General features: G+C 41.0%; 1 protein-coding gene across 1 annotated transcript in view; it reads left to right on the forward strand.

Annotated features, from left to right (window-relative positions):
- Window positions 1–21,643, forward strand: part of LOC116661678 (POTE ankyrin domain family member A-like) — a 23,148-nt gene continuing 1,505 nt past the window's right edge. The window contains exons 1-13 of the mRNA XM_032474182.1: window positions 1–18; window positions 4,426–6,479; window positions 7,156–7,270; window positions 7,433–7,606; window positions 10,776–10,882; window positions 12,188–12,325; window positions 13,774–13,856; window positions 15,918–16,070; window positions 16,679–16,730; window positions 17,109–17,178; window positions 19,860–19,920; window positions 20,008–20,195; window positions 21,474–21,637. Coding sequence (XP_032330073.1) covers window positions 6,265–6,479; window positions 7,156–7,270; window positions 7,433–7,606; window positions 10,776–10,882; window positions 12,188–12,325; window positions 13,774–13,856; window positions 15,918–16,070; window positions 16,679–16,730; window positions 17,109–17,178; window positions 19,860–19,920; window positions 20,008–20,195; window positions 21,474–21,637 — 1,520 coding nt within the window. The 5' untranslated portion in view covers window positions 1–18; window positions 4,426–6,264. The remainder of the gene's footprint in view (window positions 19–4,425; window positions 6,480–7,155; window positions 7,271–7,432; window positions 7,607–10,775; window positions 10,883–12,187; window positions 12,326–13,773; window positions 13,857–15,917; window positions 16,071–16,678; window positions 16,731–17,108; window positions 17,179–19,859; window positions 19,921–20,007; window positions 20,196–21,473; window positions 21,638–21,643) is intronic.

Genomic DNA, 21,643 nt, shown 5'->3' on the forward strand with positions numbered 1-21,643 from the left:
CTCTACAGAAGAATCTTGGTATTTATTCTATTTATCGAGTAGTTAGTATCTGCAAGTCTCAGACTCCCAGCTTATCCCTTCCCACCGCTTTTCCCCCTTGGCAACCATAAATGTGTTTTCTGTCTGTGTGTCTTTTTCTGTTTCGTAAATAAGTTCATTTTTGTAAATGAATTTCATTCATTTTTAAGGTTAAATAATAATCTGTTTTATGTATATACCACATTTTGTTTATCCATTCATTCATCCATCTGTGGGTTGCTTCCACCTTTTGACTATTATGAATAATACTGTTAGAAACATGAGTGTGCAAATATGTTTTGAGTCCCTGCTTTCAATTCTGGGTATACACCGAGAAGTGGGATTGCTGGATTAAGTGGTAATTCTATTTTTAATTTTTTAAGGAACTGCCGTATCATTTTCCATAGTGGTGTATCATTTGACATTCTCGCCAGCAGTGCACAAAGGGTTGCAAGGCTCTACGTCTTCACTGACACTTGTCATAGTCTGTTTTCTTGATAGTGCCCAGCCTAGTGGGCGTGCGGTAGCATCTCAGTGTAGTTTTGATAGGCATTTCCCTAATGATTAGTGATGCTGAGCATCTTTTCTTGGCCTTACTGGCCATTTGTATGTCTTTGGAGAAGGGTCCATTAAAATCCTTTGCCCACTTTTGAATTGGATTGTTTTCCTATGACTTGATGTTTTCCAATAGCCCTTCTGAGGTTCAGAGAATCACTTGGTAGGTGATTTTTAGATTGTTTTACCCGTTTAACACACTGACGCATTTCTTGGACTCCTTAGCCCACACATTCCTTTAAATACCTTTACCCTAATTCTGTGTAGATTATCTGTTTTTGGAACTTCTGTAAATGCTTGATTGGCTTTTTCATATTTAGTTCAGCTAAACCTTTACTACTATTTTTGTAGTGTCAGAATGTGTTCAGCCAATTTGACTGTTAGGTTTGTTGCATTTATTGCATTTTTATTTTTCAATTTATTGTTATGAAAGTAATTTCTGCAGACATTACGTGAAAGATTGAGGAAAACGTAGGAAGAATGCTTCCCCAAGGTCACTGTAGTGATTTGTGGGTGATGTGTCTGGAGAAGTCAGTTCATTGAATTCTAGTGAAGATAAATTTCTCAGTAGTAGTCTCATAATTACCATTTACTGTCAGATCCAATTCTGACTGTACACTTAAGAGTTCTGGAGTATTTGCTTATTACAGGACACTGTCCTAGTTCCTAAAGGTTACGCACAGATGGCTAAAACACAGTCATCACCCAAAGAACTGTAGTCTCTTGAAGGAGACAGATAATGTAAATTAAAAGTTCCAATGCAGGTAGAATTGTGTTTTACAAAAGAGGTACAGTGAGAGTGACAAAGGATTGTTGGGAATTAGGGAATTATTGTAACTGATGGATCAGAGGTACTTTCATGGAAGATGTGGCATTGAAACTTAAGACTGGAATTATGAATAGGAATTTGAGAGGCAGAAGCAAGGGAAGTGTCCTGTAGGCTGGGGGGAACATGATCGTGAAAGCACCTGGCTGGTCCCCTCGGGGAGCAGGAGATGACCCAGTGATACAGGAGTGGGAGGTGAGAAGGTGTAGCGGACTGTTTCCTGTGTTTACTTAGGGTCAGAGGTTGGCTGACTTTCTGCTTTTAAAAAAATAGGCGTCTTTGATGGCTTTTGTGAGTGAGACTGATGTGTTTGGCTTTGTGTTGAAGAGAGCTCTAGTATTGTTATAAAAGGGAATGAGGAAGGCAAGATTTGGACAGTGTAACGAAGGGGCGGCTGCTGGAGTGCAGTCGAGGTGTGGAAGGGCCGTCGAGGTGTGGAAGGGCCCCCGGGGTGAAAGGAGTGGGCGTATGAGAACACGGTGGTAGAAGTAACAGCATGAACAGTTTGTCTGAACGTGCAGGTGAGGGGCAGACAGGAAGGCGTCACAGATGGCGGAGATTTATAAACTGGCTGATTTAAAGTGTTAACCTGTTAATATGTTATGTGTGCTTCTCTTTTTTCTTAGTAGGAAAGTATTATTCTACTTTATTAATCTTTTCAGAGACGAATTGAGGATTTTTTAAAACTTCTGTCTCTTGTTTGTACGACATTCATTTCTGTACTACTTTTCTTTGTTTTATCGTAGCTTAGTTGATATTTCTTGTTTACTCACTAGATATTCTCAGTTTGAGGTTCCACAAGCTAATGTGTAGTGGTGTCATTGTCATTTTGTTCTAAATATTTTGTGTATAGTTACGCTTGTCAGTTTCTGGAGTATACTATTATTGTTTACATGTTCATGTTACCTTTTGTGTCGTGGATACACATAATTCAGGTGCATAACAACTTATAAAGTGGAAAAAAATGGTGACCCTGGTTCAGTTAGTGTCCCAAATGGGCCACTCCAAGACTGGAAAGTCAGATGTTTGCACGTGATACTGTAAAGTAGCGTACAACTAGGGTTTGAATTCATTGTTTATTATCAAGCTTTTTTTCCCCATCTTAACCAGGATCTTGAGACTCCAGGAACAGGATTTGTGAAGGTTTGTCTTTTATTTCCTAGATTACCCGGAAGTATCAATTTCTTGAAGTCACTGCCTTTCTATTAGAAAAGAAAGGAGATGTTCATGGTGCCTTCTTAACCAGGAGGCCACCCATGCCCAGCTCCTGCTGTGCCTAGAAGGCCTGTCAGGAAGGACACCAGGAGGGGACTGCAGAACAGTGACCGACCTTGGGTCACTGCTGGGCCCAGGCAACAAGAAGCAACGAGTCCCTGTGGGCAGGAGGCCGGCATGTGCACGGACAGCAGAGCAGAGGTGCTGGCACCAGGAGTCCGGGTGGGCACTGGGGTGCAGACTTCAATCTCCCTTCTCCACCCACTGGCCTAGCTCTGCGTGGGGCGATGGCCAGCCAGAGGCTTTAGGAAGGATGGAAAAAGTGAAGTTAGAGGCAGAAGGAACTTCCCAGGGTTCACGTGGGGGTGAGTCCAGGGTGGGCTGTGCTGGCTTCCTGAGGCCAGGACAGCTCTGCTGCATCCCCGCTCACCCGGGCCAGGAGCGCCCCCCCTCCCGGTGTGAGCGGTTGGCACACGGCCAGCACCCTCTCCTTGAGCAGGGCAGGTCACCCCAGGGTCATGAGATTGGGGTCAGTCTGTGAGTTCAGGGGTGGGTACTCCCGCCTCCTCACTGTGACCCTGTCTGAGCCTGTTTCTTCACCTTGAAATGGGGGGAGGGTAACAGTGCCGGCCTGGCCAAGGCAGGAGGCAGAGGTGGGTCCAGGCTTTAGCTCCAGGAGAGTCTGGAGGGGTTAAGGGAGGAAGGGAGCTTCCTGGCAGGAGTGCAGGTGGGAGACTGAAGGGGCACCTGAGGGGCCATGTGACAGGCAGCAGGGTGGGTGGGGCAGAGAGGAGGCAGTTGGATGTCAAAGTCACAGCCAGAGACTGAGGTCTGACCCCACCCTCATCCTCCAACGAATAGGTCACTCTTGATGTGAGGAGGCAGAGGTGGGAGGGGTCTCTGCACTGACATGGGCTCAGGTTCAGAGAGTGGGGCTGCAGGGAGGCTGGGAGATGCCTGGAATGACTTTTCTCCTCTGCCCCACTGTCCTGCATCCCCTCTGGCTGGGTTTGTAGATCCTTCCCTGAAAGATGGGATTGGGGAGGGGTGAGTTCAGAGAGGCCACAGAGGCCCAGAATGGTAATGACCCCCATGGCCACCATGGGGCTTGCAGTCCCAGAGCCCGTGGGGCCATGCCAGTCTGTCTGTCCAGATGGGCACAGCTGAGGCTACTGTTGCCTGTGGCCCTGGCCGGGGCTGCCCACTGTTCCCACCCAGGCCTAGGTGGGAGAGGGCGTACCGGGCCCCTGACTCCCTGTCACCCTTTGAAATGTGAGGGCTTGGCTTCTCTGTTTCATTCAACAGGAAGTGGTTAGAGTAGTTGAAATCCCTTTATCTCCCAGTCTGTACATTTAGTTCCAACCTAGTCTTTGTCCCTGAAAGATCAGCACGTAACCATAGCTCTGAATGGAGCACTCTTTTTTTTTTTTAACCTTTTTTTCATTGAGTTAGTCAGTTTACAGTATTGTGTCAATTTCCAGTGCAGAGCACAATTTTTCACTTACACATGAACATACATATATTGTCACATTCTTTTTCGTCCTGAGCTACCATAAGATCTTGTATATATTTCCCTGTGCTATGCTTTATAATCTTGTTTATCTATTTTGCATATGCCTGTCAGTATCTGCAAATTTCAAACTCCCAGTCTGTCCTTTCCCACCCCCCACCCCCTTGGCAACCACAAGTTTGTACTCTATGTCTATGAGTCTGTTACTGTTTCGTATTTATTTTGTCTTATTTTTTTAAGATTCCACAAATGAGTGATCTCATACTGTATTTTTCTTTCTCTTTCTGGCTTACTTCCCCAGGAGGAAGAGGGCAAGACGAGGAAAGGGCAGGCCCAGGAGAGGGCAGGCCCTGATGAGGGCAGGAACATGAGAGGGCCGGCCTAGGAGAAGTCCTATTAAACTTCCAAGAGATGACGTTGAGAGGCAATGGGTATTTGAGTCTGGAATACAGGAGGGAGGTCTAGATTGGAAATAGCAGTTTGGAAGTTGTCAACTTCTAGAGAATACATAAAGCCCTAAGGCCGATGGGGGCAGCAGCAGAAAGTAGTAGAGGCCAGAAGACAGCCTCAGGGGTGCTGTGTGCCAGCATTCAGGGCCTGGGACTGAGAAGACTGGCCAGGGCCGTGGGAGGAAACCAGAGCAGCCTGAGGCCTGGGAAGCCCCGTGAGGAAAGGGCTTGAGGAAGTCGGGGAGAGCAACGGTGGGAAGTGTGGCTGCCGGGCCGTGCAAGGAGAGGACAGAGTTCCCCGTGGAGTCAGCACCTGGTGGGTGGTGGGTGACCCTGTCATGAGCAGTTGCAGTCAGTGGACATGCTTGCTTGGATGGAAAATGAGAGGAATCAGAGGAAGCGAATGGGAACAGCTCCTTTGCAGGGGCAGGAGGCGTGTGTGCCGGAGAGCAGAGAGATGGGGCCACAGCTGGAAGGTGAACGCATTTTTTTTTTTAAGACGAAGGAAATAACAGTGTATGTTAATAGAAAAGATAGATTAAAAGGGTAAATTAGTAACACCACATTCACTTAGGTCAGGGGAGTTGCAGGTGACGGCAGGTGTGGGTCCAGAAATGCCCCTGAGAGAGTCAGCTTCAAAACACTTGCCAGGTTGAGTCCACTCAAGACCAGCTCCCAGGAGTGTCAGCCACTTAGGAACTCTACTGCCCCCTGCAGTTTTAATCCTGGCAGGGCCAGAAGTCATAATTAGCCAGCTGAGGGAGGAAGGATGGAGTTTGGCAGGAAGAAGAGGCCTGCCCTGCCTTCCACTCCTCCTGCCAGTGGTCAGCCAGCAGCATGGCCTCGCTGAGTAACTGACATGGTGTTTTCATAGTTATGTGGTTAAAAAGTTCTCAAATGTTATACCATGCTCCCAAATAAGCCTTGGATTGATTCAAGATTTAATTGGTGGAAATAAAAGCAAAAAATTAAATAAAGTGAAGAAAGCATGTAAACATAAGGCTGAGCCACAGAGCAGGGTCAGCAGGCGTGCGGAAACACGTTCTCATTTCATCGAGAGCGTGTGTTGGTTTCTCAAGTTTGTACTTAATGATACATATTGCCACAATCTCTGAAACCATGAAAACAGCTTTCTGCTGTTTGCATCTGCTAAGTTCCCTGGAGACTGGCTGGGGCCCAGAGGGATGGGGAAAGGAATAAACTGAGGGATAAGGAGATAGAGATTTTTGGTGGGGAGCTCTCTGGGGGACTAGGCCTTCAGCATCCTGTGGTTCCACCCCACTCTAACCACAGTTGCATACAAACATGACTTTCTCAGGGGCAAGCCTCACTTCTGGAAATGTCCCAAAACACTCAGCCACCTAGCACCAACATTTGAAAGGAATCCAAAATGGCCCACAAGCAATTGGAGAGATTTGAAATGCATTAGGCTCCCACGTGCGCACCGGGCCTCTGGGCCTCTGTGCGCACTCACAGGGACACTGGCTCTGGAGGGACAGTTGAGGGACAGTTGAGGGTCAGTGCTGTTGCTAGGCTACGACTGTTCCGGACGAAACATTCCAAGCCGTTGAGCTTCGCAGCCAAGGTGTGGAAGCGAGACCTCTGTGGCTCTTCTGTAGCGCCAGCGCTGAGATCGGGAGGCGGCAAGAGGCCAGGAGGGAAGTGAGCGGTGTCGGAAGGCGATAAGCCAAATGAAGAAGAGACTCGCTAAGTTTGTGAGCTGGGTGGGCTTCAGCGCCCGTCAGAGAGAGCGCAGGGATCATGAGCACCCCGTGCCTAGGTATCCCATCCGTAAGCACGAACTAAAGAAGTTCCACAAAGCCGCATATCTTGGCGATCTGGACACAGTGGAGGTGTTGCTGTTACGTAAGAAGAATTTCGTGCACAGCAGAGACAGGAACAACAGGTAACAGCGGCGGGGCAGGGCGGGGCGGGCCTGGGAGGAGCTGCCAAATAAGGTTGTAAGACATGAATTTTAAATTGCCTTCCCATGTCAGAGATGTTGAAGTGTGAGACAATGAGCATGTTAGAATCATTGAAGTACAGTGTACTCTCGCATCTTTGCAGCAGCAAAGTAGATATACTGTCATTTTACTGAATTGAAATGTTGTCTTTGTAAAATAGTAATGGTAACAATTATAATATTACCTAACAATTATTGAGCTGTTATTTTGTGCAAGGAACTGCCAGACATTTTGCATAGCTTTTCATTTAAGCATCGCAGTGGGGTCCTGTAAGATAACTACTACTTCATGCCCATTTTGTTGATGAGGAAATTGAGACACAGACAGGCTAATTGAGAGCTAATAAGTGACAGTGTTAAAGTAGAAGTCAGACCCAAGCTGAGCTGAATCTCAACGGCATGCCCTTTCTATTCAAACAGGTAGTTCTTCCATTAATGTGGTGAGTAATAAGAGCTAATAAATACTGTTCTTTCCCCATAGAAAGAACTAAGATAAGAAGACTAAATGTTAGTTTTAAAGGGGTAGGAATAGCATGCTGTTGAATGTTTACAATTACGTGAGTAACTATCTTTGAACTAGTATGCTCTAATTTCCTAAACAGTCCTCTTACGTTCGCAGGACTGCCCTACACTTAGCCTGCACGAGCGGCCAGTCACCAGTGGTGACTTTCCTTATAGGGTGGCGTTGTGATCTGAATGCTCGTGACAAGGAAGGCAAGACAGCTCTCATCAAGGTGTGTAGCAGCCAACCGTGTCCACGTGAGATGGATTTGATTTAATTACTTAGAATAAAAATGAATTTACCTGTTTTAAATATAATGAACTGTTGGAACTTGAGGAATGTTAACTTGGAATGCCTGGCACTTACAGTCTGTTTCTTGCTGCGATACCAACAGGCTGTACAATGCCGGAAAGAAGCGTGTGTCAGTATCCTGCTGGAACAGGGTGCTGACCCAAATCTTGCGGACGACTTTCAAAACACTGCTCTGCATTACGCCGTCTTGGCTGGAAATACATCAGTTGCAGCAGAGCTGCTCCGCTATGATGCAAATATTGAGGCGATAAACGAGGTATAGCTCAACTGACTTTATTTACAAGATATTTGGAATACAGGGTCTTTTCTAGCTACAGGTGTTTTATTTATAGTAATATGTTTACTGAATACAGTACATCAGGCCCTGTTATCATGGAAACAACTCCAAAGCCAAGGCCAGAGGCTAGAGGTAGTGCCCACAGAAAGGGCAGAGCTCTGTCTCCCAGCCACACTTGTACCCCAGAAGGAACAACTTCCCATTAGGAAGTGCCTGGGAGTGGGTGGTAGGCTCAGAGCCTACAGAAGATGAAGGCTTGCGGGGAGTGAAGTGATGGCAGGGGCTGGGTGCCTGCCTGGGGATGGGTGGGAGGAGGAAGGAACCCAGTACCCAGCAGGGGGAGCTGGGTGACTGCACCTGGGCAGGGGAGGCAGCAAGCCACAGGCCCTGAGCACCCCAGGATCCCAGGTTCTCGAATCTGGGCAAGTGAGGTCAGGTCCTGTTTGACAGCCAGCAGGGGCATTCGCTTGTGCTGGTGGCCACGTGGCCCTCCACGTACACCTTCACCTTGGGGTCTTCCACGCTCAGCCTGGTGCAGCTCCCCTGCGGGGCTGTGGCTGTAGGTGGGGAGCAAGTGATGGCGCAGCTGGTCCTCCTGCTTTTTCTCCTGGCTCACCCCTGAAGATTTTGATTGAGTAAATGTACTCAGGTCTAGACGCAGGTATTTAGAAATACTTCCCTGAGATTCTGATACAAGCCTTGGTTAAGGACTATTGAATGGATTCGTGTAATACATGTAAATTCACAGATCTCAAAAATAAGACATCTCTGGAAGAGCGGGGGTTTGATAGATGCTACTGCTTTCAGTGCTCTGCTTTGCAGCCATGTTAGCCTGACTTTTATCCGTCTCTTCCTCTGTGATTGAGGAGTTTATTGGCAATATTACTGGCAGTATCTATTGCCTGGAAGAATAGCTCCTTTTCCTTTCTAACCACTGATCATTCAGTGGCTCTCAGTACAGTCTTAGAAACTTGCTTGTGGTGAGGGATTCAATAAGTAGAGTCGGACCCTTTAAAGATTTTGCACCTTTTGTTCCCATCCAGGTCATTAGGTCAACAGGGTTTTTCTGATTGCAATAATAGGAAATCATGAGCCTTCTTTTGGTTAAAGCTGTGTGACGGACTCTTGCAATATATCTGTTAGATTCAGTGAGCCCTAGCATAATCAAGATGACAGCTTTTTTTAAATTAAAGTCTAATTGATTTACAGTGTTGTGATAGTTTCTGGTGTACAGCAAAGTGATTCAGTTATATATATATATTCTTATTCAGTTATATATATATTCTTATTCAGTTGTAGATACATTCTTAGTTACATATATATTCTTATCCAGTTATATATATCCTTATTCAGTTATATATACATTCTTAGTTATATATTTATTGTTGTTCAGTTATATATATATTCTTACTCAGTTATGTATATTCTCATTCAGTTATATATATAGTTACTCAGTTATATATATTATTCAGTTATTATACATTCTTAGTCAGATACACACACACACACACACACATATTCTTTTCCATTATGGTTTATTACAGGATATTGAGTATAGTTCCCTGTAGTATATACAGTAGGACTTTGTTGTTCATCTATTTTATATGTAGTAATTTGTATCTGCTAGTCCAAAACTGCTAATTTATTCCTCTCCCACCCCCTTTCCCCTTCGGTAACCATCAGTTTGTTTTCTATGTCTGTGAGTCTATTTCTGTTTTGTAAATAAGTTCATTTGTATCGCATTTTTAGAATCCACACGTTAAGTGATATCCTATGGGATTTCTCTTTCACTCTCTGACTTACCTCACTCAGTATGATAATCTCTAGGTCCTTCCATGTTGCTGCAAATGGCATTATTTCATTCTTTTTTATGGCTGAGTTGTATTGCATTATATATAAGTATACCATGCAAGATGGCAGTTTTAAACATCAAGACCCATGACATTAGTAACAAATTGGAATTGTTCTAATAATTTAGTTTCGGCCATCTCATGAACTAATTATCCATTTGATTAACAATTGGGGAGAATTAGATACAGGTAGATTGTAGTTTTAGTAGGCATTGGAAACATTCTTGAAGTGGGTATTATGAGTCTTAATCACAATCTTTATTACATGTTGGGGCCCAGTGTTTTTGTGTGTAAGACGTATGATTCTAAAGAAAGGCAAGGTTTTACATACAAATAGTTGATTTATACCCAACTGTTTGGAAACACAGCAAACATAAAAACACAAGTGTGCTATAGACTAAACATGGCCCTGGATATGTTCAGTTTGTCTCCACACATTGAGTCAACATTTAAAATTTAGGAGACTTGTGCAGAAATCTACACTTCAGAACTTCTCCTAAAGAATCAAATCTGGTCCCCCTTGAGCCCAGGCCTGTGTGGTCTGCTCTGCAGAGGTGGCCCCTTCTCGGTGGGGCGTGTGTTCTCCAGTTTGCTGTCCTCACTTGTGACCTTCACTTACTCGGGCCACCTATGTTGCCTCTGTAAGCATTTGAATTTACAATTCCTGTTGTATATTTTGATAAATATTTCAAGATTTTAAAGATAGTCTATATTAATTTATAGTCTACTTCATATTTTATAATAATCCCTAAGAGTGGGATGGAATTTTTCAAATTAGAATTTATAAGTTGGTTTAAGAAAAACTTTTTCTTTACATGCAAGTAGTCATATTCCCATTGGAATGTCTGCAAGCTTTATGAGATCAGTCGTAGTTGTAATTGGATAGGTTATGCATGTTGCAGACAGTATGGTATCTTTCTCCTCAGCGTGGCTCCTTAGAAATGTAGTTGATTCGGCAGCTAAATGGTTCTCTCTGGAGCAGTGTTTAGAGTGTCGGGAGTAGTAGTTGAGCAGTAAGGTAACTAGAGAATGCCTGACACACGCTGCAATAGAAGCGAAGGTTCTTGGAACCAGCAAATGTCTGAAGTGGGTTTCAGAGAGTGACTTCACAGGGAAACTTTGGATGAGGTCAAGGAGGAACCTTTTAAAGAGAAGGAGCACAGAGCGGCGAGGAAGAAGGGGCTACTTTTTATTTACTTTATAGTGTATGTTTAAGTTCAAAGACTTAAGTTTTTAAATTCAGTTTTGAAATTTATATGTAATTTTGTACATTGTCAACTGTTTTTACTATTTTACAGTATAACATGACACCATTTTTACTCGCCGTCAGGAAGAACAAAGAAGAAATGGTCAAATTTTTGATGGAGAACGGGGCAAATGTACATGCAGTTGACAAGCTGCAAAGGTACAATAGTTTGTTCTCTCTCTCTCTCTCTTTTTGTTTAATCTTAATGTTGTTCTAGAATAGTAACAGCCAATCAGAAAGATTAACTTAATAAGAAGAGGATGAAGTTAGAATCAACACATCATCAGTTAGGTAGAAAAGCAATTATTCTGCCTGGTGTCACAAAGAACAGTATGCAGCAGGATTCATCTTCCTTTATGATAGTGACTGATGTAATTTGCAACCTGATTTTTTTGGTCATACGGTCTTAAAATAGTTCAGGGGTTTCATTTTAGTTTTATTAGTATGGACTCTAGTTTTTATTTACCTTATGAGACTGTTGAATTTCTTCATTCTTTTATAATTTGTTTTAACCTCTTCTTGGTATATATTTTTTTCTGAAAAGATGCATATTAAACAAAGAGGAGTTTGTTTTGCTTTTTGGATGACTCTGCTTTAAATTACTTTCTTTGAAGGATACTGATGTTATTAGGTTATCACTGAGTGAGTATCACTAAGAGAGTAACTATGACCAGATACTGTGGGCTCGTCAGTTTTTATCCTTTTTCATTTCTAGTACAGTTTGATGTTTTTATTTTTAATTGATAATGGTAGAAGGAAGAAAAATAGCTTTAATTATTGAATAAACATTCCCTTTAAAGAAGACAAGTCTTAGGTGGATGATAAAGAGGAAAGAGCTGGGCTTTAGAGTCAGACGAGGTTGAATTCCCAGCTCTCCTGCTGGCCAGGTGTGTTACCTGGGGGACATGACTTATCACCAACCAGTATGTTTCCTGTCACGTAAAGGAGGGTCGTAGTACATCCTTCAAGGGGGGTTGTGCCTAAGAAAGACCATGCGTAGACTGTTCAGGTTAGTGCCGGGCACATGCTTCTCAGCGTGATTAACTGCAGCCGTGACTATTTTTATTGCCTTTTTTATTCATATTACTGTTTTCAGCCTGCAAACAGCTTCTCCTTACCTGACCTCTAGCTGATTTTAAAGTATTGTATTTCAGACGAGGGAAGAAATGGGGAATCCTTTATTTAAATCTTTACCTACTTCAGATAAGTGACCTCAGCATCCTTCTCCATCAGAGGACTTTAAATTAGCAACTTTTACTATGTGCTACCCAAGTAGGACAGGAGGCTTCTTTTTTGTCCCTCTGTTTTAGCCTTGGAGGTAGTTTGCAAAGATGAGCACTCAAGCATGTAAATGGTCAGTTCTCCAGGGGTGGGCAGGATATTAACTTGGTAAAATAGATCAAATTAACTGTTTAAGTTAAGCTAACTAAGTTCCTAAGGGTGAAGTTGTCTCTTTTATTTTAGATCAGCACTCACACTTGCTGTGTATCATGACTCACCGGACATAGTCAAGCTGCTTCTTGAGAAACGTGTTAATGCCGATTCGCTAGATTCACACGGACGGACTGCTGAAGAATATGCTTATTGTAATGGTTTTGAACAGTAAGTGTTTACATTAAAGTGCCAGTTCTCTCTAAACTGAGGTTGAAAATGACCTAACGGTTACTTGTTACGTGACAGGTGAGAGTTCCTAGTTGGGAGCAGGCACTTTGGGGATGGCAGTGAGACCCTCCACATCATCAGCTGGAAACCAGCAAAAGGCCAGACTAGTGAGATGGAGCAGTGGGCACAGGGTTCTTTATCTCAGGGTTTGTAAGGTGTTTATCCTTAGGGTCCTGCTGTTCTCCATTTCATTCCAGTGTAACCCCAATGCATGGGGTACAAATAATGTCACATATCTGATTTTTCTAACTAGTTGTTTGGGTCTTAAAATGTTTAGTAGAGCAGGAAATCCTGTATTTTCCTTTGGGGACTTTCTTCTGTAATCTTGCTGTTGAATTTTCCAAGAACCTAAGGGATTGCCTAAGATCACAGTGACAGTCCTCTCCCACAAGGCATTGGGGCAGGGCGAGGGCATTCTAATCGTTCTCTTGTTTCCCTTGATTCTGTTGCTGCAGCATTGGTACTAAAACTGGTTTTAACAGGATCTCTTCGGCAGCTGGGTCTGGGGTCTGGATGTTGCTCTCTAAAGACCTTTAATAAAATTTTTAAAAGAAGAAAAGGAAAAAGAAACTGGTCCTGCAGTCGGGTCATGATTGACCTCTGCTCCCGGGATGCCTGTGCTGATCCAGTTTCCGCGGTCTTCGTGGCGATGGACACGTAAACTTAAGAGTGACAGCTTGTTTAGTTCTCATACATATGCTTGTATGAGGTCATATATGTATAAATAAGTTTAACTACAAGTTATATAGTAGCTGAGGTGCCCTGAATTATAAACCACGAAGAACAGCTAGTCACCGTAATTTGTAACATTTTCTGAAAACTGCCACATTTAGATGTTACACCTATGAAAAAAACACACATTGGGTTTTATTTGGGATTCTCAAATAGTTCCAGCATTAAAGTTCAAGAACAAATTATTCCATTCTTCCACTGTTTCTCTGAGCATCTGGGGGATACATTATCTCATTAAATCTTCATAATACTCTTACGAGTATTAATAACTAACTGCCTGACAGTAAGATCCCAGTTTTATAAAGGGAGACTTTGAGCTGAAGAGAAGCACCTTGTCCAGGAACAAACAGCTGTTGGTTATAGAGCTGGGACTTCTGAGTTCGAGATACTTTCCGTATGTCAGGGTCGCTCTAGTTAACTTTTACTGAGCTGTACTGCCCTCAGTTCATGACTACTTCACCTTACTTTTTTTCCTTTTTAAGTATACATCCTAAATTTAAAAGTGTAGATTGTACAAATTTGAAATATATGGGACAATTGAAGTTTTGATATTACCTCTGATATTGTCTGAAATAATCTAAGAACTTAATATATTTGGTAATTGTTTTTCATATTAGCATTCAAGTACTAATATTTATTTATCACTTTATACATAGCCTTTACCAACTGATTGTCGACTACAGAGCCGGAAAGATACCGAATACTTCCCCTCAAAATAGCGACCTAGGACAGAGTTCTGGTAATAAGTTACTGTTGTTGGGCCCACCGTAGATACGGAAGTAAGATTGAGGAAATTTTGATAATGAAAGGGCAGTGATGAAAGCCAGTGTGTAAATTTCATGTGTTTTTATTTTTTTAATTAATTTTTTCTTAATGGTCTAGTATTCAGAAGTATTTAAGAAGTTAATTGTAGGTAATTTAAAATCTGAGACAATATTGTCTTAAAAGAAATTCATTTGTTTAATCATGGCCCCTGAAATCCCGTATTATATCTTTGTGTAAATAAGAAAAATAGGTTTTTTACTTTGTTGTACATTTCCTGTAACATTATAACAAGTTGGCCTTGTTACAGAACTGGATCTTTAATTTTTACAGCAAATGGATTACATTGGGTAAATGAATGCTAGTTATTGCATAGTGATTAGTCTCACTAAAAAGTGATTGTCTTTAAAACTGGGAGCTCGGCAATACCTTCCCGGTGCTGTAAACAAATGGCCAACAATTAGAACTGCACAGCTGGGCCAGTGTGCAGCATGCTAATAAGAGATTGTTTTTTAAAGGTACCTAGTGATAGGGCAGAAGTCAGGAAAGCAGTGCCTTGTTGAGAAGCACTGGTTACTTTTCACATCATTACACGAACAAGGGCTCTCTCACCAATTTCATTCCTCAGAAGTGCAAACAATGAGATATGCTGCCTTCATGAGAGTCAGATGTTTTCTTCTTTTTTGGGGATACTTGTCATGAAACTATATTTTGTTAGAACAAGATTTTCTATTGCCATTAGTTGAAGGATTGTCATAATAAGTATTCAAATAGCACAACTCAGGACTCAACAAATTGTAATAAAAGCACAGAAGTGCTTCACATAAAAAAAAAAAAGACGACTGTTGCCTAGGTGTGACCCCTCGCGTGCTGTTCAGTCTGAACTGTATGAGGGCACCTTTAACTTGGTAGACCTTGATCAAGCAAAGAACTTCTGTTGTAGGAAATACAAAGATGGAAAAGACAGAGTTTTGGTCTTCAAGGTGCTCATAACACAACAGAGTTGCCCCTGGTTAATGTCTGTTTTTTTTTAACAGGACTTTCAAAGAAAACATTCTTATCTGTTAATTCATCCACTTAACAGATGACTATCAAGTGTGTTTTAGGTAGTAAGCACCACTCTGACGTTACAGAATGCAAACAGGTCAAAAGCACAGTTCCTGGCCTCCGGGAGCTTGTTACTGTCATCACCATTTTTATGATTGGCTTTACTTTATTCTGTGCTTACTGTGTCCCAGAGCCCACGAGGACTTTGTAACTGTCTTTATGTATTTTTTATTGGTATTTAACATGTGCCAAATACTTCAAGTCCATGGTGAGGAAAGAAGTTTTTTAAAAGTGTGTAGGATGTCAGGTAAGCCATGCAGAGCGAGTAGAAGTTTGCCAGGGAAGGAGGCAGAAGGGCAGTGTTTGGTGGGTGGAACATCTTTGAAGATTACATTTGGCAGAAAGGACAGCGGTGCAAAGGCTAAGATGTGCCAGTGAACTTTGCAGGATCTATGAGTTTCATTTTGTTGGTGCAGAAAGGATGCTGTAGGAGTGATTGGGAACGAGGTGACTACCTAGCTCAGGCATGCTTCTGAAAGCCTTTCTAGTAGTATAGAAAGGAGGAGGTCTGCTGTAGACCTTGGGAAATTTGTCAGAATGCTTTTAGCTGCAAATAATAATAGGAGCCCTAAGTAACAGTGGCTACAGCAACAGGAGTCAGGATTGTTTAGAAGGTTCGGTGATGAAATCAGGATCCCAGATGCTGTCCCTCCTTCAGCTGTGAGGCTGCTGGTGTTTGATGTCGCCTTTCCTGGTCTGCTGATTAGCAGCAGCTCCAAGCATCATCTTCTCACATGACAATATCCGCAGGCGAGGAGGGCTGCTTCTCTCTGCATGTTTTCTGTAACTAGGAAGGAAACAGACGCTTCCGTAGACTTCCCCTAGCATCTTATTGGCTGGGCTACATCACATGCTCATTCCTAAAGCAGCCACTGGGAAAGGAAATGCAGTTACTGTGATGACCGTAAAACAATCATTTCTCTTTCTGCAGCTAAGGAGAGTTTACCTTCTTCTCATCCTGGGGCAGAAAATATCCAAGAAAAGTTGCAATTGTCCAGCAAGGACAACGAAGAAGAAGTGTTTGTCGAGTTGGGAACCAGCAATGGCAGCTGCATGGATTCAGTGAAGAATGTTGAGCAGAAGAGTAAGAAGATTCGATTTGAGTCTTAGGGTTTCCTGTTATGACATAAAGCAGGGATGCACAAGCTTTTTCTGTAAAGGGCCAGAGAGTCAATATTTTAGGCCATGTGATGTCTGTCACATCCACTCATGTCTGCCATTGCAGTGTGAAAGCAGCCCTAGACCGTATGTGAGCGAATAGGGATGACCGTGCCCAGATAACACGAGGCTGACAAAGCCAAGTGGTGGGGTGGGTTTGTCCCATGGGTGTCGTCCAGAAACACCACGCTATGTAAGCTTGACACTCAGTTTATGATACTGATTCTACTAATGATTATCATTCTTTTGTGAGTCTCATAAAGTTTGGTTGGGATTTTGGTCCTTGAAAACAGCAGTTCACTTTAAAATATCAAATTTGGATAAACACCCTCTTTTTTTTGATAAATATAAAGGAGGGGAAGTGGTTTTTATGCATTAATTACCTACCAGGAGTATACCAGTATTCACTCAAGTGTGTAGTCTCCAGGTGTGGTCCCAATGGAATGCTTTTTAACAAAAACATTGGTCTTATACTTTTAATATTCTGTGTTTTTCTATTGCCCGTATAAACTATTTTACTTTCTTCTTTAATAGAGATTTCAGTGACTAAGGTTGCACCGAGGTTTGAAGACATCTCTGTAAGCAGGTAGGATTTTATGGATTTTTAAAAATTACATGTTGACTAAGGGAACACAGAGAAAAGAAACAAGGCTTCTTGAGTGTCCTACTGTGGGTTAGACACCGTATTATGTACTTAGCATTTGTTACCTCATACAGTCCCCACAACAGCTTTGCAGAGTAGCTGTGCTGTTATAGCTTACTTGTAGTTAATTAGGCAACTGTAGTTTAAGGAGGTTGACTAGTTGACCCATGATTCCATGGTTAACAAGTAGTTGACCTGTGACTTAACCATCAGGCAGCCTGGCTCCCAAATCTGCTTTCTCATCCCTCAGCATAGACTTGTGTGACTTGTTTGTTTAAAGAAATGAACTCACTCATTTTTGATGTGTATTTTTCTCCAAAGTATTTCACCCAAACATGATATTGATGATTCACGGCCTCCATCAGATGGTAACTTAGATCTTGCTCCCAAGGTAAAGTGTTTTCTTGTGAAATTAATTTTTCTGCTCTGAATTTAGTTCTGTGTAGTATTTACTCTTAAAATTTAGCAGTGTTCTGCTTATCATTGTTTTATGTTTGTATGAGAAAGTTGGTCAGAGTAAACCATTTTATGAAAATATGGCAGGTTTTTTTTTTCTTTTCTTTTTTTTTTTTTTACTTTGATAAATACTGAAGATGAGGCTGAAGCAAAATGGACTAGAAAATAGATCGTGACAGGAAAATTGTATTGTGGAAAGGTTTCCCACAACAGAGGAGGTGTGAAGCTTGGCCAAGGCTAAGGATTCTTTGACTTTCAAACCACACTGACAGCACTTGTATAATACTCGTGCCTCAGGGACATCTTCAGTGCACACAGCTACTTACTGTGATAATCATGGCCTCTTCCTGGGGCCTTTCAGTTCCAAAACTTACATAGCATGTATCTTTTTTTTTTTTTCCCCCTTGGACACTTTTTATTTTGGTATCAGAGAGTTGTGAGGAAAGAGGGTTTTTTTTTGTTTTTTGTTTTTGTTTTTTGTTTACTTTATTTCTATCTCTGGTTCTGCATTAAGACTAAAATAATAGTTGAAATTCTAGAAATTTAGAAATTAAAATTCTGTTTCTCAAAATCCATATTATAAAGAGATTCCTCTGTGTTTTCTAAATTATCCCATTACAAGTATATTCAAAACTCTGCATCTAACTGAAGAATACATGTTTTTCCTAAAATAACAGCCAGCTTTAAAAGTAGACTCTTAATAACAACCATATGATGAAACCTATTTCAGAATTCTTTTGTATTACAGTTTTAAAAAGTATGTCCAGTCCTCGTGTCCCATTCTAAAATTTCAAGTTTCAGACATTTTGTAGTATAGTTATTTACATATTCATCTTATAGCCCCTGCATCAGTATACACCGCTAGAGATTAGGGAACATAATTGTGCATTTCCTGGAGCACCGAGAATGAGGTCTTAAATGTAAGAAGCATTTTATTATTTTTTGAATGTGAATGCATGAAGAGACATGGAATTCTGCATCATGCTGCACGTACTGTAACATGCACACTCTATCATAATGAAATCTGTTTGATGGTACAGGTAATATAATATGCGTACTATGTCATAGTGAAATCTATTCAAATTCTAAAAATATGACTTAAATTTCTATTCCCTTTATTTAGGCTGTAAAAGTTCAGTTGTTATGAGAGGAAGTATGTCATAAATGCCAAGGAAGTAGATAAGAAGTATATGATAAGTAGGAAAAGGTTACAGTCTGTTTTTCAGTATCCACCAACTGTGAGCTTAGAATTTGAGATGAAAACTTTTTAACCTTCTTTTAGCCCCCTCTCATGTTCCATTAAATATATCTTTTCAAGCTATATATTATCCTTAGAATCCTGATTACCAGTTCTTTGTCTAGGTGGAAATTTGATATGTTAGGAACTTTCTAAAATCTATTTTTCTCTCTCTCTAGTAATAATTTGCAGCGTTCAGGTAGTGAGAGACGACCATGTTCAATTGAGTGACTGAGAGTGACAAAATTTAACTCTCACTTATAGTAGTATTTACAAACAAACAGTTGTAGAGTAATACAGGTCAGCATTATTGGGGATACACTATGAACAAAGGCCTTTGTTTTATATATATGTTTCATATATCATGTATTTTGATATTTTTATAAAATTTGTTGAAGAATATATATACTTGCATATATAATTCATATATTTTTATATATATAATAAAAAGGTAAAACAGAGGCTTTCACTCATGGTATATCCCTAACAATACTGATACATTCCTGATCTATTATATATAAATGCTAAAATATATATATTTCTCCACATGCCTTGTTATACTTACATTTTCCTTTTTTTCTTGCCTTAAGTTTGTACTTGACTAGTCATGTCTCATTTTTTCTTTTCTTCCTCCTCCCCACTTTTTTTTTTTAATGGTTTGTCCCAAACCTAATATTTCTTTGCAGAAAACACTTCTTCAGTGTCTGTTCTTTCAGTCCATCTCACTCTGCCTCTGTGAACATATTTAGTGACAGTTTTCTGTTTACTATGTGTGTGGCTTTCACTCATGAGTCATTGCCCCTCAGAATTACTTTTGTTTTTATTCCTCTTTCTTAGAAGTAACTGAATTTGAACAATCATTTGTCTTTAGCTTTTTGGCGAATGGAATAGAAGTAGCTTATACTGTTTGTTGTTCTAACTCATCCAAATAAGATACTGCTAAAAAGTAAACTCTCATATTTCCCCCATGAGAGATCATTCACACATATATAAATCATGCAAGCATATTTCAAAATATAACAATTACTTTAAATTTCTTAATGTTAGTTTTTTCAATAGGACTGTAAACTATGAGGGATAAGTTTTTGTTCTAGATCATTTTGGTCAAGAAAGTCATCTAATGGATACCATAGTGTTTGTATAATAATCAATGAGGGGTAAAGAAAGTAACATTTTGTTACCCCTGAGGTCATCTCTCATCATCCTCACCCCATGAGAAGATGTAGGTTGGTAACTGACAGACCCAGGACTTGAATCCATATCTGAATGACTCCAAAGCCAGCGCTCTTTGTGTTAGATCATCTAGGAATGGGGAATGTTACAGTTACTTTTTTCAATTTCGTATTTGTTGTTCTTAAAGCTGCTATTTTCTTCTCTAGAAAGTCCGGCATCCAAGATTCGCAAAGCTAATTCAGGCCTGGGAAGAACCCATGATAAACAGTAAGTTATTTGAAGACTGTCTTTTTGTGTTTTCACTGATGAGAAATTACAGATAATTCCATCTACCATACCTTGTTTTCACTACAGCAGAGGCAAAAGATGGTGTTTTGAAACCAGGAACTAGCACCTTCTTTGAGGACAATAATTCTAATAATGAAAATGAAGATGCGGTTAGAACCTTTTCCCAACCATCAAGTGAAGTTTCAGGCTTTTCTCATCCTGCCTTCCCAGCACCGGAACCTCTCACGTCTTCAGCAGTCCTTGGTGTTACAGAGGTAAGTCGTTTTGTTTTTAACTTTTCCTTCCTGTGCTTTTTCACTTACCGTCCCCCTGATTCTCATGGGGATGAAAAGGATCCTACACAGGAATGGAAGTCCTCAAGATCACAATAGAAAACAGTGTGATAACAAGAGAGGTACACGTGCAGGACTGAGATTTGTAAAGGTTGGTGGCAATAAACAGTTCTCAAATATGCCATTAAGAAAAGAAAGAATAAGAAAGCAACTGGAAAGAACGGCTGGAGGAAAGAACGGCTGGATGAATATGAAGATGGGCAGGGGTACAAAGGGGAAAGATTCATCTAATAAGGACAAGATAAATGAGTGTCAAAATGAGAGAGATGATTATACAAAAAAACAGCAGAAATAGTGGGGTTAAGTGAGAGCAGGAACTCTATAGTACAAATTATGATAGAAATTATCTCAAATTCAAATTAAGAGAAGGAAAAGTCAGCTCATGGAAAAAAGTGCTCAGACTCTTCTGAAGGACATATAGCTGATTTTATGAACAGCAGAAAGAAAATTTGATCCTCACCTTTTTTCTTTTTGGTTATAGAAGTTTGTTTTTTAATTCAAATGTAGTTGTTGTACAGTATTGTATGAGTTACAGGTGTGCAGTAAAGTGATCTGGTTATACATACCTATGTATATATCTAATTCTTTTTCTTTCTTTTCCATTGTAGTTGTGAGATATTGAATATAGTTCCCAATGGAAGTTAGTTTTAACTTGAAGTTATTTCTTTTTTTAGAAATCCTCACATTTAAATTGATGAAGTGATGTCTTATATTTAATCCAGCAAATTTTGTCTCTCCATTCCGTCCCCAGTAACTGAGTTCTAGTTTTCCATGTGACTTCTCATGCTGTTTCACACCTCGACCTTCGGCTCAGGCTGCCCTTTTTAGAACCCCCTTCACGTCTGCTCTTTGCACTGGGTCTGTCGTTTAAGACACAGTCTGGTCTTCCCAGCGTTCCCGGAGCTATTGACACGCAGCAAGTCTCTTCTCTCCTTTGTGCCCTTACTGTGTCTGTTCACTGCAGGTGTAGAGCTGTTGAATGATACTTGTCTGTGTTGATTCATTTTCATGTGTCTCTACCTCCCCTAGAATATAGAGCAGAATCTGTCTTTTATGTAGATTGCCAGCTTCTCCCAGGGTAATGCCTATGATCTGATGCATACAGTAAATATATGTTGTCTTCCTGACTGAATGACCAAGTGTAGGAATATGATGTTTTCTGAAGTTGGGTTTTTGTTACATTTTGTTTTGTTTTTATAGGAAGAAACAACAAAGCCGAAAACTGGGGGAAAAGAGAATGGCACTCGGACTATCAACAGTGTTGTAAAGGAGCAAGCAGATCATAGCAAATTGATTTCTGTTGATGGAGTACACAAAAGTGACAGAGGTGGTAAGTCAGTGAGCATCTATGGATTTTCTTCTCTGTTTTT

The sequence above is a fragment of the Camelus ferus genome, chromosome 36, assembly GCF_009834535.1.
Source record: "Camelus ferus isolate YT-003-E chromosome 36, BCGSAC_Cfer_1.0, whole genome shotgun sequence".
Classification (NCBI taxonomy): domain Eukaryota; kingdom Metazoa; phylum Chordata; class Mammalia; order Artiodactyla; family Camelidae; genus Camelus; species Camelus ferus.